Source organism: Orbicella faveolata, unplaced genomic scaffold (assembly GCF_042242905.1).
Source record: "Orbicella faveolata isolate gen_17 unplaced genomic scaffold, um_ofav_v1 contig_4, whole genome shotgun sequence".
Classification (NCBI taxonomy): domain Eukaryota; kingdom Metazoa; phylum Cnidaria; class Anthozoa; order Scleractinia; family Merulinidae; genus Orbicella; species Orbicella faveolata.
Window position 1 is genome coordinate 1,300,001 of NW_028301569.1, and position 16,880 is coordinate 1,316,880.

General features: G+C 39.6%; 1 protein-coding gene and 2 pseudogenes across 5 annotated transcripts in view; 1 reads left to right on the forward strand and 2 right to left on the reverse strand.

The window, feature by feature from the left end:
• Window positions 1-1,447, reverse strand: part of LOC110055687 (ATP-dependent helicase wrn-1-like) — a 2,550-nt pseudogene extending 1,103 nt beyond the window's left edge.
• A 2,453-nt stretch (window positions 1,448-3,900) lies between these two features.
• Window positions 3,901-16,880, forward strand: part of LOC110055695 (general transcription factor 3C polypeptide 1-like) — a 282,425-nt gene continuing 269,445 nt past the window's right edge. For all 5 annotated transcript variants that reach the window (XM_089276241.1, XM_089276243.1, XM_089276244.1 and 2 more), the window contains exons 1-2: window positions 3,901-4,137; window positions 4,341-4,567. In XM_089276241.1, coding sequence (XP_089132367.1) covers window positions 4,086-4,137; window positions 4,341-4,567 — 279 coding nt within the window. In that variant the 5' untranslated portion in view covers window positions 3,901-4,085. The remainder of the gene's footprint in view (window positions 4,138-4,340; window positions 4,568-16,880) is intronic.
• Window positions 13,902-15,507, reverse strand: LOC149100869 (uncharacterized; annotated as a pseudogene).

Consider the following 16,880-nt stretch of genomic DNA (forward strand, 5'->3'; position numbering starts at 1 on the left):
TTTGACATTTCTTTTGTCAGGTGACATCCTGATGGTTTTGACAGATGTCATGTTTAACATCTTAATGATTTTTTTCCTTAGCATTGTGCTGGCTGTCACAGTAAGGCAAAGCATTAGAACTTTCAGAATGGCTTTTATGTTGCCGACTCTAGAATAAGCAGCACGGAAAGGAGCTTGGCCATGACTACCAGTCCCCCTGAAAAAGTGTGACAGGAATATTACCATGTGAATAGAGCGGTTCTCATTTGCGTATTGAAAAATGATAGGTTTTGTATCAACTATGCAGGTTTAATTTGCTACACAATTGATTTAAAAAACCACTTTTTCATCTAATCGAGTAAAACCAAAACCAAGTATGACTCATTCTCATACATTTTCACATGCTATGCATCAGCTACAAGTAATTACTGCAAGTTTTGATTGGTTTACTGTACTGTCCATGTCCTTTGTTTTACTTTGGTTTTGGTTTTACGGCACTGAATTCAAAACCGCTCTATCCACAAGTCATAATATTAATAAGTAATTGATGTTGATTCATTGTAGCAAAGGTTAATTCAAGCCAAATGAATAATAAAAAGTATGCCTAGGTATAAATAAAAAGTGCTTTCTAGTAACTTAGTTTATATGTCAAACCAAAATATTATCATTATGATTAAATTATCACGCATATACAAACATGATGCCATTTAATTCTTGGTTTTATTTACTTTATTTCACGTTTGTGCATCTAAGACAATAACAATGAACCAGTAAAGGATATATAATCTAAATATAAATATTACTCGTGATTTGCAAGAAGTTGAAAAAAGAAAAACAACTCACCAAGTAACCAAACAATGCGTTTCATCAATAACGACGCCAAAAATATTTTCACTCACATTTGACAAACATTCGTAGTGCTTTTTCATAATCTCTGGACTAGAAAACAACAAATCGACGGAATCGCCATCTTTAAATTCCTCGAGCTTGACACATGTTAAACCAAAAATCTCACAAGATCGGATCTGATCTTCGATCAGCGCAGTTAGTGGTGACACAACTAACAACATCGGACGGACAGGCAAAGAATACCAGAGTTCAGAGTGCTTTCGCAACTCTTTTACGAGCGGAATCGCAAGTTGATAAATAAGACATTTTCCGTGCCCGGTGGGCAAAGGTACGAAAGTATCTGTCCCAGATGCGAAAGCTTAGATCATACACATTTTCAAAGTTGGAAACAACACGAAGCAGAGCATCGTCAAGCGTTTTCGAACGGTCTCCTTTCGCCGGCCCTTTCGCCGCCATCTCTTACTTGCTTGCAGTGGGCTCAATTTCGACCATCGGTTTCTCGTAAAAATTGATGCTCGCGCTAGAAAAACCAGTTTGACGACGTTAAACCGGAATGACTAGCCCAAGAATTGGGGCTACGGCGACTTCAAAAGATAAAGCAGATTTGTGCAGAGCCTCTTTTTCCGTGTAATAAGAAATAAAGCAAAAAGAAATAAAAGAGGCTCTGCTCGCAGAGTGTCGGCGCGTCGGGTATGTTACGGGTCAATGGGTGAGTGAGTGAGTGAGAGATGTAATGTATGTCACACCAATCAGATTGGATCCACTATGAACAACCAATCAAATTTCTTGTTGTAAAGGTAAATGGTATGCGAGAAACACAAGGTATGTATAAACACAAGGACTTTGGTAATTGAAAAATAAAGAGTGACGTGTATGTTGCCGGTTTGTGATTTTTAGTCCGGTTTGGAGGGGAGTGTGACAGTCACATACGTACATTGGGTTGTTTTAGAGTGCATGATTTTCAGTGTAATGGTAGCTAGTTATGAACGAGACGAGTCTTGAGTTTTGAAGCAGTTCATGAGTTAGTAGTAGACAAATGGCACGAGATTTTTTTATTTTTAATTATACAGGGTAACTTGATACTTTTGTTTTTCACAAGGAGTTAATTCAATTAGAGGTCACGAATCGTCGGTTCTAGTTCTCAGGAAATGTTTTAGAGGAGACGAGACTATTTAGACTTGAAGCAGTTCTAACATTTACAATAGTAAGTGCAGGTAACGATTGTTTTGTTATTATTGCATGCAAATATAACGAGATATTTTTATTTTTTAGTTACAATGGGTAATTTGACACTCTTGTTTTTCACAAGGTAGTAAATTCAATCAGAGCTGACGAATCGTCACCACTTGTTCCCACGAGATGTTTGCAATTTTTAGTTACAAATGGTAGCTCGACACTTTTGTTTTTCATATAGGAGTAAATTCAGTTAGAGCCTACAAGTTATCGGCTATTGTTCCCAGGATATTAAACAAAAAAGAAGCTTTCATTTCTAGAGTGTTTTTACGTCTCCGCAGTAGCAGTTTAATAGTTTTGTTTGATGACATTCATTTTAGTCCAATATTTTTAAAGGTAAAAAGTATGAAAACTGTTCAAATGTTCTTTGAAGACTGCGTGGCGTCAGGTTAAAGTGCATTTAATTAAGTCAGACTTTTAACGTGTCAGAGAGGTTTTTTTCTTTCTTTCTATTTTTGGTGAAGTAGTGTTGTTGCGTTGTATTGTGTAAAAAGGGTAAACTTACGACTCGTCTAAAATGCGAAAAGTTCTCTTAAGTATTTTTGAGCAAAAATTCCCCTTAGGGGTTGGAAGGGCTATGTGATCGGTGAGAGAGGGAGTTATGCATGTGCTCGTGTCACACCAAACACAGTGTGGGTTGTATCAAAGAACGAATCAAATTGCCTGTTAGAAAATAAGATGATATCTACATTAATCTGAAGACGTGTCAGGTTACTTTAGTATGTTCAGTCGAACATTTTACATGTCAATCGATTTAGCTTTATGGAGGGAGAATTACATAAGGAAAGTATTTTCTGTGACGCTCAGCTGCTTACAACGCATATGCTGTCAGCAAAAGGCCCAACACTAAATTGTGATTCGAGCGTTTGTTTTGGACGGGCTAGTTTTGTTGACCGAAGTAAACATAGGCACGCAAGGCGTGCAAGAGTTATTTTTGTGTGTGAAGTGTTGGAGATAGAAGCATTCATGGTACAGTAATGATTTGGTTAATTTGACAAGTTATTTTGGTTGCGATGTTACATCGGTCATGGTAAGATCGCTAAATAGTAAGCCATAAAATGTTTGACTGAACAAACTACAGTAATCTGACACGTCTCCAGATTAATGTAGATACCATATTATTTTCTAACAGGCAATTTGATTCGTTCTTTGATACAACCCGCGCTGTGATTGGTGTGACACACGCACATACATAACTCCCTCACTCACCGATCACATAACCCTTCCAACCCCCAAGAGGAATTTTTGCTCAAAAATACTTAACTTAATTTTGAGACATTTTCGTATTTTATACGAGTCGTAAGTTTACCTTTTTACACAACACAACACAACATAACACAACACAACTTCACCGAAAATAGAAAGAAAGAGAAAAAAACCTCTGACACGTTGAAAGTCTGATTTAATTAAATTGCACTTTGACTTGGTGCCACGCAGTCTTCAAAGAACAACATTTGAACAGTTTTCATACTTTTTACCTTTAAAAATATCGGACTGAAATGAATGTCATCAAATAAAACTATTAAACTGCTACTGCAGAGACGTAAAAACCTTCCAGAAATGAAAGTTTCTTTTTTGTTTAATATCCTGGAAACGATAGCCGATAACTTGTCAGCTCTAATTGAATTTACTCCCATATAAAAAACAAAAGTGTTAAGTTACCATTTGTTACTAAAGATAGCAAACATCTCGTGGGAAAGAGTGGTGACGATTCGTCAGCTCTGATTGAATTTACTACCTTGTGAAAAACAAGAGTGTCGAATTACACTTTGTAACTAAAAAACAACTCCGACACTTCAGACAAAAAAATAACTCTTGCACGCGTTGCGTGCCTTTTTTTTTTTTTTTTTTTTTTTTTGAGTTTCTGATCCGCTTTTAGGCTTGGCTAAATCTCGAGCTCATCACGGCGTGGTTACTCAGTTATATTTACCTCAGACAACGTGCATGGACGAACGTGTAAGGTTTACCATGAATGTTTTTTCGTGCTGGTATGCTTATTAAGCCGTCCTTGAAGAAGTCCCAACATGGATGTTCTTTTAGACTGCATTGATGAAATAGCATTAGATGGTTTAGACGGTACGTAATGAAAGGATTCGTTGTGAATAATCACAGGTCGCCCAAGCTCAGTATGTGAGACTGATTATCCCATTTAATAGTGACACCTTCTGCAAGAAGTATTATCTTTTGACCCTTCTGGGTACCTTTGACATTACTGGACTTCCTTTCAAAGCCATTAAGCTTCTTGTTTCTTCTGTTTAATAAACTATTTTATTACCTAGGTTGCCCTATACAGGAGTTATGGAAGCATCTTGAAGAAAGAAGGCCACCATTTCCTTTTAAGTTGGACGATAGAGCAAAGCAGTTTCTTTGGAAAGCCATTGCTAGGACTCTAGATATTGAGTTTTTTGCACTTACAGAGCCCTTTCCTCATATATTTGGCACAAAGCAAGGGGAAAGAACTGATAATGAAAGTGCACATCACCAAGCACAAAACCCTCTCGATCAGGTATTTGAATTGAATGCTACCTGTTTCGCACCCAATCGAGTTTGCACCCACACAGTTTGTACCCCTGGACTCATTATAAACTTTCTAATTTGAGTTCGCCTTCACCTTCAATGGATCAAGGAATGAGAAATAAACATGTTTTGTGTGATTTCTTTCATTATGCCCAAAATGTTGTCTTTTTTACTTGGTACGAGAAAGATAAATTTTCTGCTGTTGATTGCTAGTTGAGTCGATATGGGTGTGAACTCGCTTGGGTGCGGAACCTCCGGCTACCTTTTAGCTATATTTAGATGTGCTATATATAGGACATTAATAAAGGCTTAGATGCAAACAATATTAACTACACATGGATGTCTTCAGTTCTAATAATTATTTCTTACTTTTTTATCCCTTTGTTGAATAGAAAGAACTTTTTTAATTTCGTAACTTTGTTTGACTGTGAAACCTCTCTTTCTATAAAGTCTCTTCCCTTGGTCAATTCCTCAGGCCCTCCAAAAAAGTGGTACCAGAGCTTGTTGGTTACCTCAAGTTGTGCAATGCCACTATTTTGGCTTGTTGTCTGGCAAAACATGTATCCAACCCTTACATGTATATTGATATGGTGATCTCTACACCACTAGTATACCAGCCTTGTGTTAGTATAATAATACTAAAGCAAGGGTGGTACATGACATAACTTCTCGTAAGTCGAGTTGACTACAACGTTAGAAGATTTTGCACACTTTGGGTGTATTGGAAAACCCTCAACACGGTGATGGTTAATCTGACGATACTGTATATCACTTGCTCCCCAAGATATCACTGGCATTATAACATAGCGCACACACTACTCCTATCCAATACCTATTGAGCCATCATGAGCGAAATCTCTATATACGCGCGACCATGCATATATAAGATGATGTGTGCAGTTTCAATTTAGCTGCAAACTTTCTGTTGAGTTTAGTGCAAGTTCCTTTTGTTTAAGTTTTGGCAAAGTGAAGATTATTTTGAACAATCCAAACTCTACTTTGAGCCTTTGACTTTTTGGCAAGCTTAGATGTTTACTTAAGGTTGCTCCCTAGAGTAGTTATGAACACCCTCCATATAAAGCGCGAGTTAGAAAAGGAAACTTAGTTAATTTCTCGTAAGGTTCTACTTCTAGATATTTACCAGTATGGGTACTGTTAAAACAAGGCTCACTTTTTGGTTGTCAATTTTTGGATTAAGGCTGTCACCATGGCAACATCTCATCTAATGACAGGCAGATATATTCCTCATTTTGGCCTAAACTCCTTAATATTTATACTTTTCTTCAGTGAAATTTTTTCATACCTTGCCACATCATGAAAATGATATTGCCTGACATTTTGAATTGGTAAAAAGTCAAAGTTGTTCAGACGGTTTTTCCAATATTCTGTAATTTGTCGTTCTTCTAAACATATTAGATTAGCTCAGACAGATGTTAACAAAAATGGGGTATTTTATAGGAAATGTATGTAGTTACAACTGAGTAAAATTTTAAAAAAATTCACTGAAGGGAATGCAAGAAAATTCACAGTCAATTGTGCTTTTTGTGCTCATGTTGACATCATAAAATATCCAAAAACACTGATGTTTTCCTTTGAGCACACGCAGATTACTTGGGCTTTTGTCCTATGTGCACATGTAATCATGAAACTATAGGGAGCCACCTTAAACCTGAGTATTTTGACTTTGTTTGTCTACATTTTCACTGAGTATTTTTGACTTTGTTTGCCTACATTTTTGTTATAATTAACATGAAGAAGCGAATTTTTCGTTGGCAATTTTAGAAACCAGGTTAAGTGTTTTGTTCAACCCTTGCTCAACTTATTGTGGCATGTTAGGATCCTAATGACCTTTGTTTTCATCCACCATGCATTGTGACAACTTTGTAGTCATTCACAAATAAAACATGTTTTAGCGCCCAAGTTGTTGTCAACATGTTATAAAACAATTGGTTCATGCTTTTGACAGGGCTTCTGGTGGGTCACAGAAAGAAAGTAAAATTTCAGGGGATTTTCGGGGACAAATTCATGGAAAAGACAGCCGATTTTGTGTGAATTTCCCAGGAATTTTGAGGCCAATTTCGCTGAAAAATGATTGGTTAAAACGGTCGATTTTGTGGGAGCTTTCTGGGTAGATTTTGCTGGTTTTGCGCATATTCGAGGAATGTTTTTAATGAAACTAGACACTCTTTGAGCATATACTCAGGCTTCGTACCGCAATATGAAATCGTACTTTCAAGTAAGCTTATTGAACACAATAAAAACAAATAAGAGAACCAGGATATTAAAAACACAAGAGTTATGCTTACACATTAACTATTCAAGTTGCTTTGTTGAATATCTTCTTTTGCATGTTGTTTGCCTCATCTTCAAAGTTCTATTACGTCGATTCTTGATTTTTTTCAACTTCTGAGGCAAACAGTAGAGGGACACCAAAAACCTACTGCACAAAGGAAATACAGTATGTTTGGTTATTGTTCTTCGTTTGGCCAAGAAATGGTTGATGAAAGTTGCAGTTTGCTCTATGTTTGACCACAAGGTTATTTTTAACAGAGAACATCACTTGCTCTTTTAACAACAATGCGCTCTAGAAATGCGCCAGTAACAAGGCTTTTTACATCGCGGCTGCTGCCCAGTTTTTCGCAACATTAATCAAAGAACGCCTGGTAGTTTTGGGATGTTGTTTACTCATTGCAGTGACTAAGTTTGCAGCCCCAATAGCCAAGATAACTTTCAAACATGTTGTGCTGGCAAGTATTTGGTAAAATTTCTAGTGAATTTTTTTGGGATTTTGCATGTTTTTGTGAATTTCGTGGGATTTCGTGTATTTACTTGAAATTTGCGGCTCTGCAACCGTGCGAAATAATAGAAGCCCTGTTTTAGCTCTGCGTATGTCAAGTTATGGATGCACTTGGGAAGTTTGGAAAGCACTCAAGAAGCTACAATGGGCGACAAAACTGTTAAGACACTTGGCAGTGAAATTCACTTTTTGAGCGTCTTGGACACATTTTCTCCCCTTCCCCCCCAATGTTGATTTTCCTATTTCTTAGACCGCTCAGACCACAGCACCTACACAACATTCAATTGGGGGGCTGGGGGTATCAGAGAATTGATGCTACATGCAAATAAAATAGAACAAGGGCTTAAATATCGAAAAGCCTGATTTTCTTAAAGTGTCTCAACTACTTTTGCCACCCATTTTTTGGAGTCTATTTATGTAAATTGTGGCAATTTCTGCTATATATCCAAGTTCTAGCAAGTTTATTTTTACAAAAGCGACTAAATGCATGGTTCAGAGTGATTTGTGACTAAAGAAAAGTGATAAGTGTTTTTTTAATAAAGTTGACAGTTACTTGTGATAATACATTGTTCGTGGCTAGTCTTACGCAGCTTGTTTCATCCCGGCCTAGGGACTCATCAGACACCTTTCTACTTGGCAAACTCGTTGAGCATCGCGCCCAAAGTCCCGTTCGCTAACAAAATGATGACAGCAATCTCGCCTTATATCGCATAAGGATTCCTGACCGCACAAATTCAGGAGTGAACATTGACAATAAAGTTGACAGTTACTTGTGATAATACACTGTTCGTGGCTAGTCTTACGCAGCTCATTTTGTCCCGGCCAAGGGACTCATCAGAGACCTTTCTGCTTGGCAAACCTGTTGGGCATCGCGCCCAAAGTCCCGTTAGCTAACAAAGTGATGACAGCAATCTCGTCTTATATGGCATAAGGATTCCCGACCGCACAAAGTGTTTTTTTCTCACCAAAATTCCGATTTAAAGACAAAACCTGGTTTCTCACACACTACTGCTAGCCATGTCAAGCTGACTGCTGCCGCCTGACCTTTATTGCAAAATCAAAGCTAATACAAGTAGCATTACCGTTAAGCCCGGAAATAACGAAAAAAGTTCTAGGCTAGTATATTATACTGGTATTGTATTAAAACTTAAAATTTTTGGGTGGGTGGGCAGGAAAGTCGGCAATGGCAGACGCAACAAAAACAACTGCCCGCCTGGTAGGTCACATGACCTATACCCAGGCCCCAACAGTGTGTGAGAAAAACATTTTTCACTTATTTCATTTCACTCAGCCAGTGAAAAATTACTCTTCTCACACACTGCTGGTAGCCATGTCAAGCTGACCACCACAACGTCACAAAGCATAGAGTAGCAAAAAACTCGAAAGCAAACAGAAGAAACAAATTTATACAGCACTTGTTGACCTATCACTACTGTCCAATATCACTTATAAGGAAGTCTGAACAAGATAGAGACAATACTCCACTGTCAAATGTGACCTTTCACGCGAAAACGTGCTATAACGACTTTCCGTTTTGAACGGAATTCCGTTTAGAAGCCGTTTGAAAGCCGTTTGAAAGAAATTTGCATTCGTTCGAACGACCTGGGTCATCCGTTCAAAAAAATTTGCATCCGTTCGAACGGCTTGCTCACCCGTTTGGTAGAAACGTCCAGCCGTTCGAACGACTTGCCCACCCGTTTGTTAAAAACATCCAACCGTGCGAACAACTTGCTCACCCATTCGATAAAAAAGTCCAACCGTTCGAACGACTTGCTCACCCGTTCGATAAAAACGCTCAACCGTTCGAACGACTTGCTCACCCGTTTGTTAAAAACATCCAACCGTTCGAACGACTTGCTCACCTGTTCGCTGGAACATCCATCTGTTCAAACGACTTCAGTAAAACGTTGAACGGCTTTGATCATCCATTCAGGAATAAAAATATCTAGGCATACGAGCGGTTGTCTTAACCTGTTCGGGTACTCGCGTGTTCATGTCACCTAAGGAAAAAAGCCCTTCTATCACTTGAACAGTCTGCTAGCAGATTACGCGACAATCACAAAATATCTCCAAATAATGAAGCTCATGAAGAAACAGTCCATGCAGAAAAATCGAACTATGGTGTAGTTAGCCTGGGATCCAACGGTTTTTGCTTCTGAATGCCGATTCAGAAGTGCTGTTTTCATTTTCTTCTTGCGTGATCTGTGAGCGAAGACAACTTTCGTTCAAAGCTCACACTGAACCGCTGCTTGTGTAAACAAATGAGAACTACGATGTTGTAAATTTTAAAAACTTCTCGCAAAGTTATTATTACAGGCGAAGAGCTCTTGCAGAAAATATATTTTGCGTTTCTAAACATACGGTAGTCAAGGAAACTTGAAAGTCGCCTATAGAAGCGAACTTCTTAAATTCTATCCTGTTTACAATGCGGTAAAATAAACATTACCGGTATAACTATGGTTGTGATAAGCACATACATTGTAAATGATTTTCTGGACACCGAAATCTCATGAGTCTGCCTTGTGCATTCCTCTTATTTCGAAGAGAATCCAGTGAATGAAATCTGTAAGACGGCAGCATGCACTGAGCAGGTAAGATAACAACATGTTGTTGTGACGCCCTGAATTTGCATTAAGTTTCAAACATTAACAATGCGTGAAAACTGAGTCACGCTTTTGTCATGCATGCAAAGTCCTGTGCTTGTTTCCGTCGACTGAGAAGCTTGCTTGTTGTAAAATTTGGGTTACACTTCCCAGTAAATACGATGTATTTTTAGCCTTTGCCACAAGGAACATTCCGGAGAGAAAAAGCCATTTCAAACAAGCTCATTTCATGCTGCGGGTCTGGGACTCCGGGACACATCATAATAATAATAATAATTGTAAACAGTGTAGTAAACAGTAGACGAAGTGGTGAGAATCATCTTCTTCTTCGGCTACATTTGTTTATGTTTTGATAGATATAAACACTTTGTAGAACATGCAAACAGCAGCTCACGCCGATCAAAGAATTCGAAGTTTCATCAAATGCGCATCCGTACTTTACTTTTTCTTTGGCCGTTCAAACGGCTGCAATCATCCGTTACTTCTTAGGCGGTTCGGACGGTAGGTTAAATCTGAAGTTGCCCGCTTGCGGACGCAAACAGAAGTTCTTGCGCGTGCATTATTTTTGGGCTGTACTGAAAGACAAAGAATTGACAAAGACTCCCATAAACGACCGTGTATAAAAGAATCCAGCTTTTTCTATCTGCGCGAGAATCTCTCACCGAGAAGGAATCAACGAGTCAGTTACAGTTACATTGGACAATTATTATTTTGCAAAGGCAAAGAACAATTTTTTCGACTTCTCTCCCTTTATACCAGGTAAAGAATTACACAGACGCCTGGAGTCCATGTAAATGACGCCTTCTGACAGCTGTATTGTTGTTTTAAATCAGTCAGTAGTTGTTTATTATGCAAACACGCACAAGTTCCGGCGGACCAGTTCCAGGCAATTGTTTAAGTTGGAAAGAACAGCTTCCTTCGAAAACTGTTCACAACACTGGCCGCCTTTCGTGCCACGAGAGCACCCGCATCCTTCTTGTAAAAACGTTGTCACTTTTGCTATGATTTCTTCGCTTTTGAGCACGTCAAGCAGATTGCATTCAGCCATGATGAAGGTTTTTACTGTAAAAAATAGTTCCTGCTAGCGAGTAGTTATGACAACGCGTCCTACTGTCAAAGTGATTGATGCGTTTGGCTGGTGTTGCGTTACCTGTCACTGTTGTGTAACTTGTATGCAAATTTATCGAGATCGGTGTAGAGACACGCAGCCGAACTGAACTGATGGCAATGCGTTTGAGTCGTAGTCAAAAGTAAGGGTTAGCATAGCATACAATTTGAAAATGTATCGGGAACTGTTAGAAACAGAAAGTTGGGGTATTTTTTTTTGTAAAAAAGCTAGAAAAAACATCACCGCAAATACTTACCAAGTTTGCATTCGCCGTTGATTTTCTTTCGAGTTCCGCCTCAGCAAACTCAGTTACGAATGTTCTCTGCATTTCAGGTTTACTTTCTTTGGCTTTCAGTGGTGAAATAAAGTAGTAACAGGAGCAGGTTCAATGATTAACAGCCATCCGCTCGAAATTATTTTAAGTGAGATGTGTAGCGGCACGGCACCATTTGAAATAAACTAAACGAATTATAATCATGAAGTTTCTAAGCCGTTCGTGACTGCTCGTTCGCAGATTTCATGAGCTGTTCGAACGTTTAGATCACCCGTTCGAAAGTCTTTTATGAGCCGTTCGAAATTTTTTATGAGCCGGTCGAACGGTTTGTTTCGTTACCCGTTCGGAATGTTTTGCGAGCCGTTCGAACGGTTAGGCTACCCGTTCGCAATTTACCCTGAGCCGTTTGAACGGTTAGGCTACCCGTTTGCAGTTTTTCCTGAGCCGTTCGAACGGTTAGGCTACCCGTTCACAATTTTTCCTGAGCCGTTCGAACGGTTAGGCTACCCGTTCGCAATTTTTTCTGAGCGATTCGAACGGTTAGGCTACCCGTTCGCAATTTTTCCTGAGCCGTTCGAACGGTTAGGCTACCCGTTCGGAATACTTAATCACCCGTTCGAACACTCATTGAAACCCGTTTCAAACGGCTTGGTGACCCGTTTGTAACCCGTTCGATGGCCGTTCGTTTCACCCGTGTAACGGAAAGTCGTTAATGCACGTTTTCGCATGAAAGGTCACAAATCTCTAAAACTGCATGGAAAATGCATAACATTGTAACCAGTCCAGAATGATACAACACTTGATCAAAGTTTGACTAGAACCTAAATGTTAGCACTTTTGTAGAAAATGTCCTAACAGTCCATACAGTTCTCAGCCTTGAATGGCCTTAGTAACTTTTAATAGTGACTCTAGGGACTCCTGGATGTAGTTATTTTTGGACTTCTCACTACGCCATCCTCCCTGCCATTGGAACAGCCTATCAGGTATACCCAGGGCTGCTGCCGCTGATGCTCCCCCTGCTCTAAGACTATGGATACCATAAAGGCCAGGATCAAGCCTTTCCTTCTGCATCTCCTGCTGTATTATTTCATTAGCCCGACTTTAAGACATGGGCTCCTTTCCGAGTTCCATCCCCTTCTTGGTCTTCAGAATTCGACGAAAAAGCCTTGAATTGCTGTTGTTCTTTATGAACTTCTCGATCACTGAAACAGGGTATGGGGATATGTCGCTTCGTGCTATGAAAACCCAAGAACCGTCACAGAACTGGTCATTTTTCTTCTGCCTAAGAAATATAGCCAGATGAGTGTCTGCAAATTGCACATTGTCAGTCAGTCTGCTCAGGTCATCCCAACGGAGGAATCCGAAAAATCCTGATACAAGCAATGCAGCAACTTGAACTTTACCAAGATCACCTTGCCCAAGCCTGCTGATAACCTGCTTTACTTGACTCACCTCCAAGGCCTTTTTGTGATTCGATGGTTTGGCTAGGATTCTTCTACCAGCTTCTGCTACCTGTTGGACCAATGGGTGATCGCCCAGCTCTGGGTAACCACTTTTCTTATGAACCCAGCTAGCTCCATAAATGGCAGAGTTAAGCAATGAAACTGAACTCCCTTGCTGGATAAGATGCACCAAGTACAGGGCAAAGACACCAGGATCAGCTGGTAGGGCAGTGACATCACATTGAATAGGCCATTTTTTCCATGTTTGATATTCCCGAACATAACAAAGTATTGTCTTTGGTGCTCTATCTTGGACTAAAATACCTGGCAGAGGCTTTGCCAACTGCTTCAGTTAAGGATGGTTGACAATCTCCTAACTTAACCAGACAGCCAGGTTTACTTCCTTATGGACAGAGTCAAGCACTGCAATTGAATTGTATAGAGAGTAAACAAGAGATTTCAACACTCACGTCTATGCTATTTCATCAACCATGATACAATAACCTAATATCAAACATCAGGTACAACATGACGTAGGTACAGCTCCATCCCAACCATCCTCACTTACCACATCATGTGCTCTTGTATAGAATACCATTCTTTCAGTAGCATGAGTAACCCCTTCAGCCAATACAGTTAGAGGTAATAAAATGCTATGACCACGTGAGACATTTTATTATCAGCCACCACAAAGCCAACGCGGCACTAGTGGTCACATGGCCTGGATAACCCCTTTGGCCAACACAGCTGGGGGTGGTGAAATGTCATGGCAGTGTGAAACGTGCAACTGCCAGCACCATGAAGCCAACACGGCAGTGGTGATCACATCGTGTGAGTAGCCCCTTTGGCCAACATGGCTGGGTAGTAATATGCAAAGAAAGCAATACCAAACCAAAACAATGCTAAAACAGCATAGACAAAAACTCATCACAGGAACAGTGATCTGCTGTGGCAGCAGCATAGACAATCTCAGTACATTATGACAACACTTAGCATAATCCTTGACAGCCACACTCAATGATACCTGATACTAACATAGTCCAAAATGCCAACATTGACACATGGATCACTGCCAAGTGATTTGAAGCACAAATTATCTTCATGTGGACCACCAAGGAAAGCAAATACGAAGGACTAGAATTGGAAATGATGGAATGTCCGATGTGAATACATTGCTTGCCGCAGATCCTGCCAGGAAAATCCCTTGGTAAGGTTGGAATGTCATTGAGCTCATAATGAAGGCTTCCCAAGATCCATCTGTGTTGACAAGGAGCAGCCACCACACAGCTGAGGGCCACCGAGGGAGAAGTAAGGTACCAATTTCACCTTCAGCTGACATGTGCTTCAGAACACATGGAATAAGGTACGGAGGAGGAAAAATCCAGGTGTTCTCTTTCAACCAAGATATTAAAAATGCATCAACTGCTTCACATCTTGGGTTGTGGTATCTACTACAAAACCTTTCTAGTTGTCTGGTCTGCAAGCTTGCAAAACGATCCACTGTGTGAGGGCCCCACAACTGGTCAATATATCTGAAGCAGGCAGGATCTAGCGTGTAATCATTAGGGTCATTAAACCTTGACAACTGGTCTGCTTCCATATTATAGTCCCTGCTCACCCACTCCACTGACAAATGCATATTCAACTCTCTACACAGTTTGTAAACTGCCACTGCTTCCTGATGTAACTCCTTGTTGTGGCTTCCAACTGATAAAACAACTTCCACATTCTTATTGTCCGTTTGATGAAGCACCTCCTTCCCTCTCACTTCTTCGGAATAAGACTCCAGCACTAATCTAATAGCCTTCACTTCATGGAATGTAGAGCTTTTCTTACAATCAGCAGAAGACTGCACTGCAAATCCTACCAAGCCTTCTCCACTAGCATCCAATTAAGTTAACACATCCACCCTGGGGCTGGGAGACCAGATTGGATACCCACTGCTGTCAAAATTGTCCGTCCAGAACAGCACCTCTGACTAGCTGTCCTGTGACACTAAAAATGGCTAATTTGCCTGGCAAATATCTCTCTAGATGCCTCGTCCAAAGACGAGCCACTGGGCCAAGTGCAAGACCCATAGAAACTAGAGATCATGACAAACGAGAAAGGCATCTAGCAGAAACTGTAAAGTGTTTGTCTATGATCGTGTCTATTAACTGCTTAAGGGCTTCCACTCTTGCCAGGACCTGAAAAATTCCATGTTGTAAATCCAATGTAAGACCCAAAAGTTCTCCCAGCTGTGAGGGGACTCACTGGCTTTTCTCCTCATTAACCATGCGGCCATGGGCGAAGTGCGGTTCATGGTTTACCCTTGGTTTATTTATTAACCGCGCAGCCATGAGCCGAGTGTGGTTCATGTTCTACCCGAGGTTTATTTTTTGTTTTGTCGGTGACCAGATGCAGACCTCCACTTGGCCAAATTTCAAATCATGCAACTTACGATGTTTGTTCACCAAAAGCTGGTAACACTACTGTACTGCAAATTTTATGAATATTCTACTCTTTATTTAGTAAAGAATATATCGCCTTTTTGTGTTATTGAAGTGCTTGATTTGAAGCGAGTATTGAATACATAAAAAAGCAATTATGTCATTCATGGAATGTGTCGACATTGCAACTTTCTCATGGGCAGCGTGTTGATTAAGATCATGCTTGTTTTAAACTTATATTTCGCCAGGAGCAATAAACATTAATCTGACCGTAATTTTCCGAGTACTTTTTGCATTTTTAGACAAGAGAAGTGAATTGTCATAGTGTTTTATTGACAAGAGTCCAGAGATCGGAAGGAAAATTAACTATTTGCCAGCCAAGCAAAGAATGTGTCAGAACGTGCAAGGATTACGTCATGGGTAGGGAAATCACCACCATACTAAAGATAGCCATGGATAACGTAATTGTTGAATTATTTGACTCGTGCGACTTCTTTGCTAGCCCTTTACTCGGGGAAAACACCAATTAAATTGCGAAGAACTTAATTCTCCTTTTTCAAATGATATGTTAAAACATTCCACCAGATGTTTTCCAGTAGAAGCCCAGAACATTTTGTAAAATTCTACCGGTAATCCATTGTTACCTGGAACCTTTTTTAGAGGGAAGGAGTTTAAAACCTCAGTACATTCCTTCAAGCTAATCGCTCCCTCACCATTTTGTCTGAGTTCATGCGACAGAGTTGGCATTGGCAAGTCTTCAAATTTGAAATATTGCTCATTTTGTTGCCGGCTGTTCCGCTTGGATTTGTAAAGGTTCTCATAAAAGGTCTTACCAGCGTCCAAAATTCCAAAAGGATCAGTTGTAATCACTCCACTCATACGAAGTTTCCGAATATGCTTTTTTATATGATTTCGTTTTTCCAAGTTGAAAAAACGTTTGGAGTTCTTTTCACTGTGCTCATGCCAACGTGCCCGGATCTCACAATTGTATCTTCAACCTTTTCTTCATACAATTTTTCAATTTGCACATTTAAAGTTGCTTGAGTTTCCTGAGAAGTATTGTTTTCAAAAATTAAATATGCTTCTTGGAATTGCTTGTTTAACATCTGCTCTTCCGCTTTCTTTTCCTTACATTTATTCTGTGACTTTCCAGAAGCGAAGCCACGTGATTAGGTTCTCATAAAAGGTTTTTTTTCTGGAATTCCCTTCCTGTTACAATCACTTCATTGTCAAGTTTTCCCAATTTTAAGAAAAAACTGCTAGTGTTTTCAGTAAAATAATTACTGAACTGGCAAAGTTGTACACTGTTGCACTATTAATGTAACTGTATTGTTATGTATGAGGTGGCCTCAACTAACTGATGGTTTCTAGAGGTCACCTCGCCTCACATTAAAACATTTATAAATACTGTATATTAAGTAAAAAGGTAAACAAATAGAATGAATGAAAGGGCTTAACAGGAGCTTGAAACACTTGAATGGACATTGTAATTCCAAAGAAACCAGGTCACAGTAAAATCAATCATTATAGCATTTATTGCAAGGGAGCGATGAACCAACAAGATAGGAATAAGGATAACAAAATAGAGATGTGCTTGTGATGTGAAGTCGTAGTTATGGTTGTGGTTGTGATTGTGTGGATCAAACTAA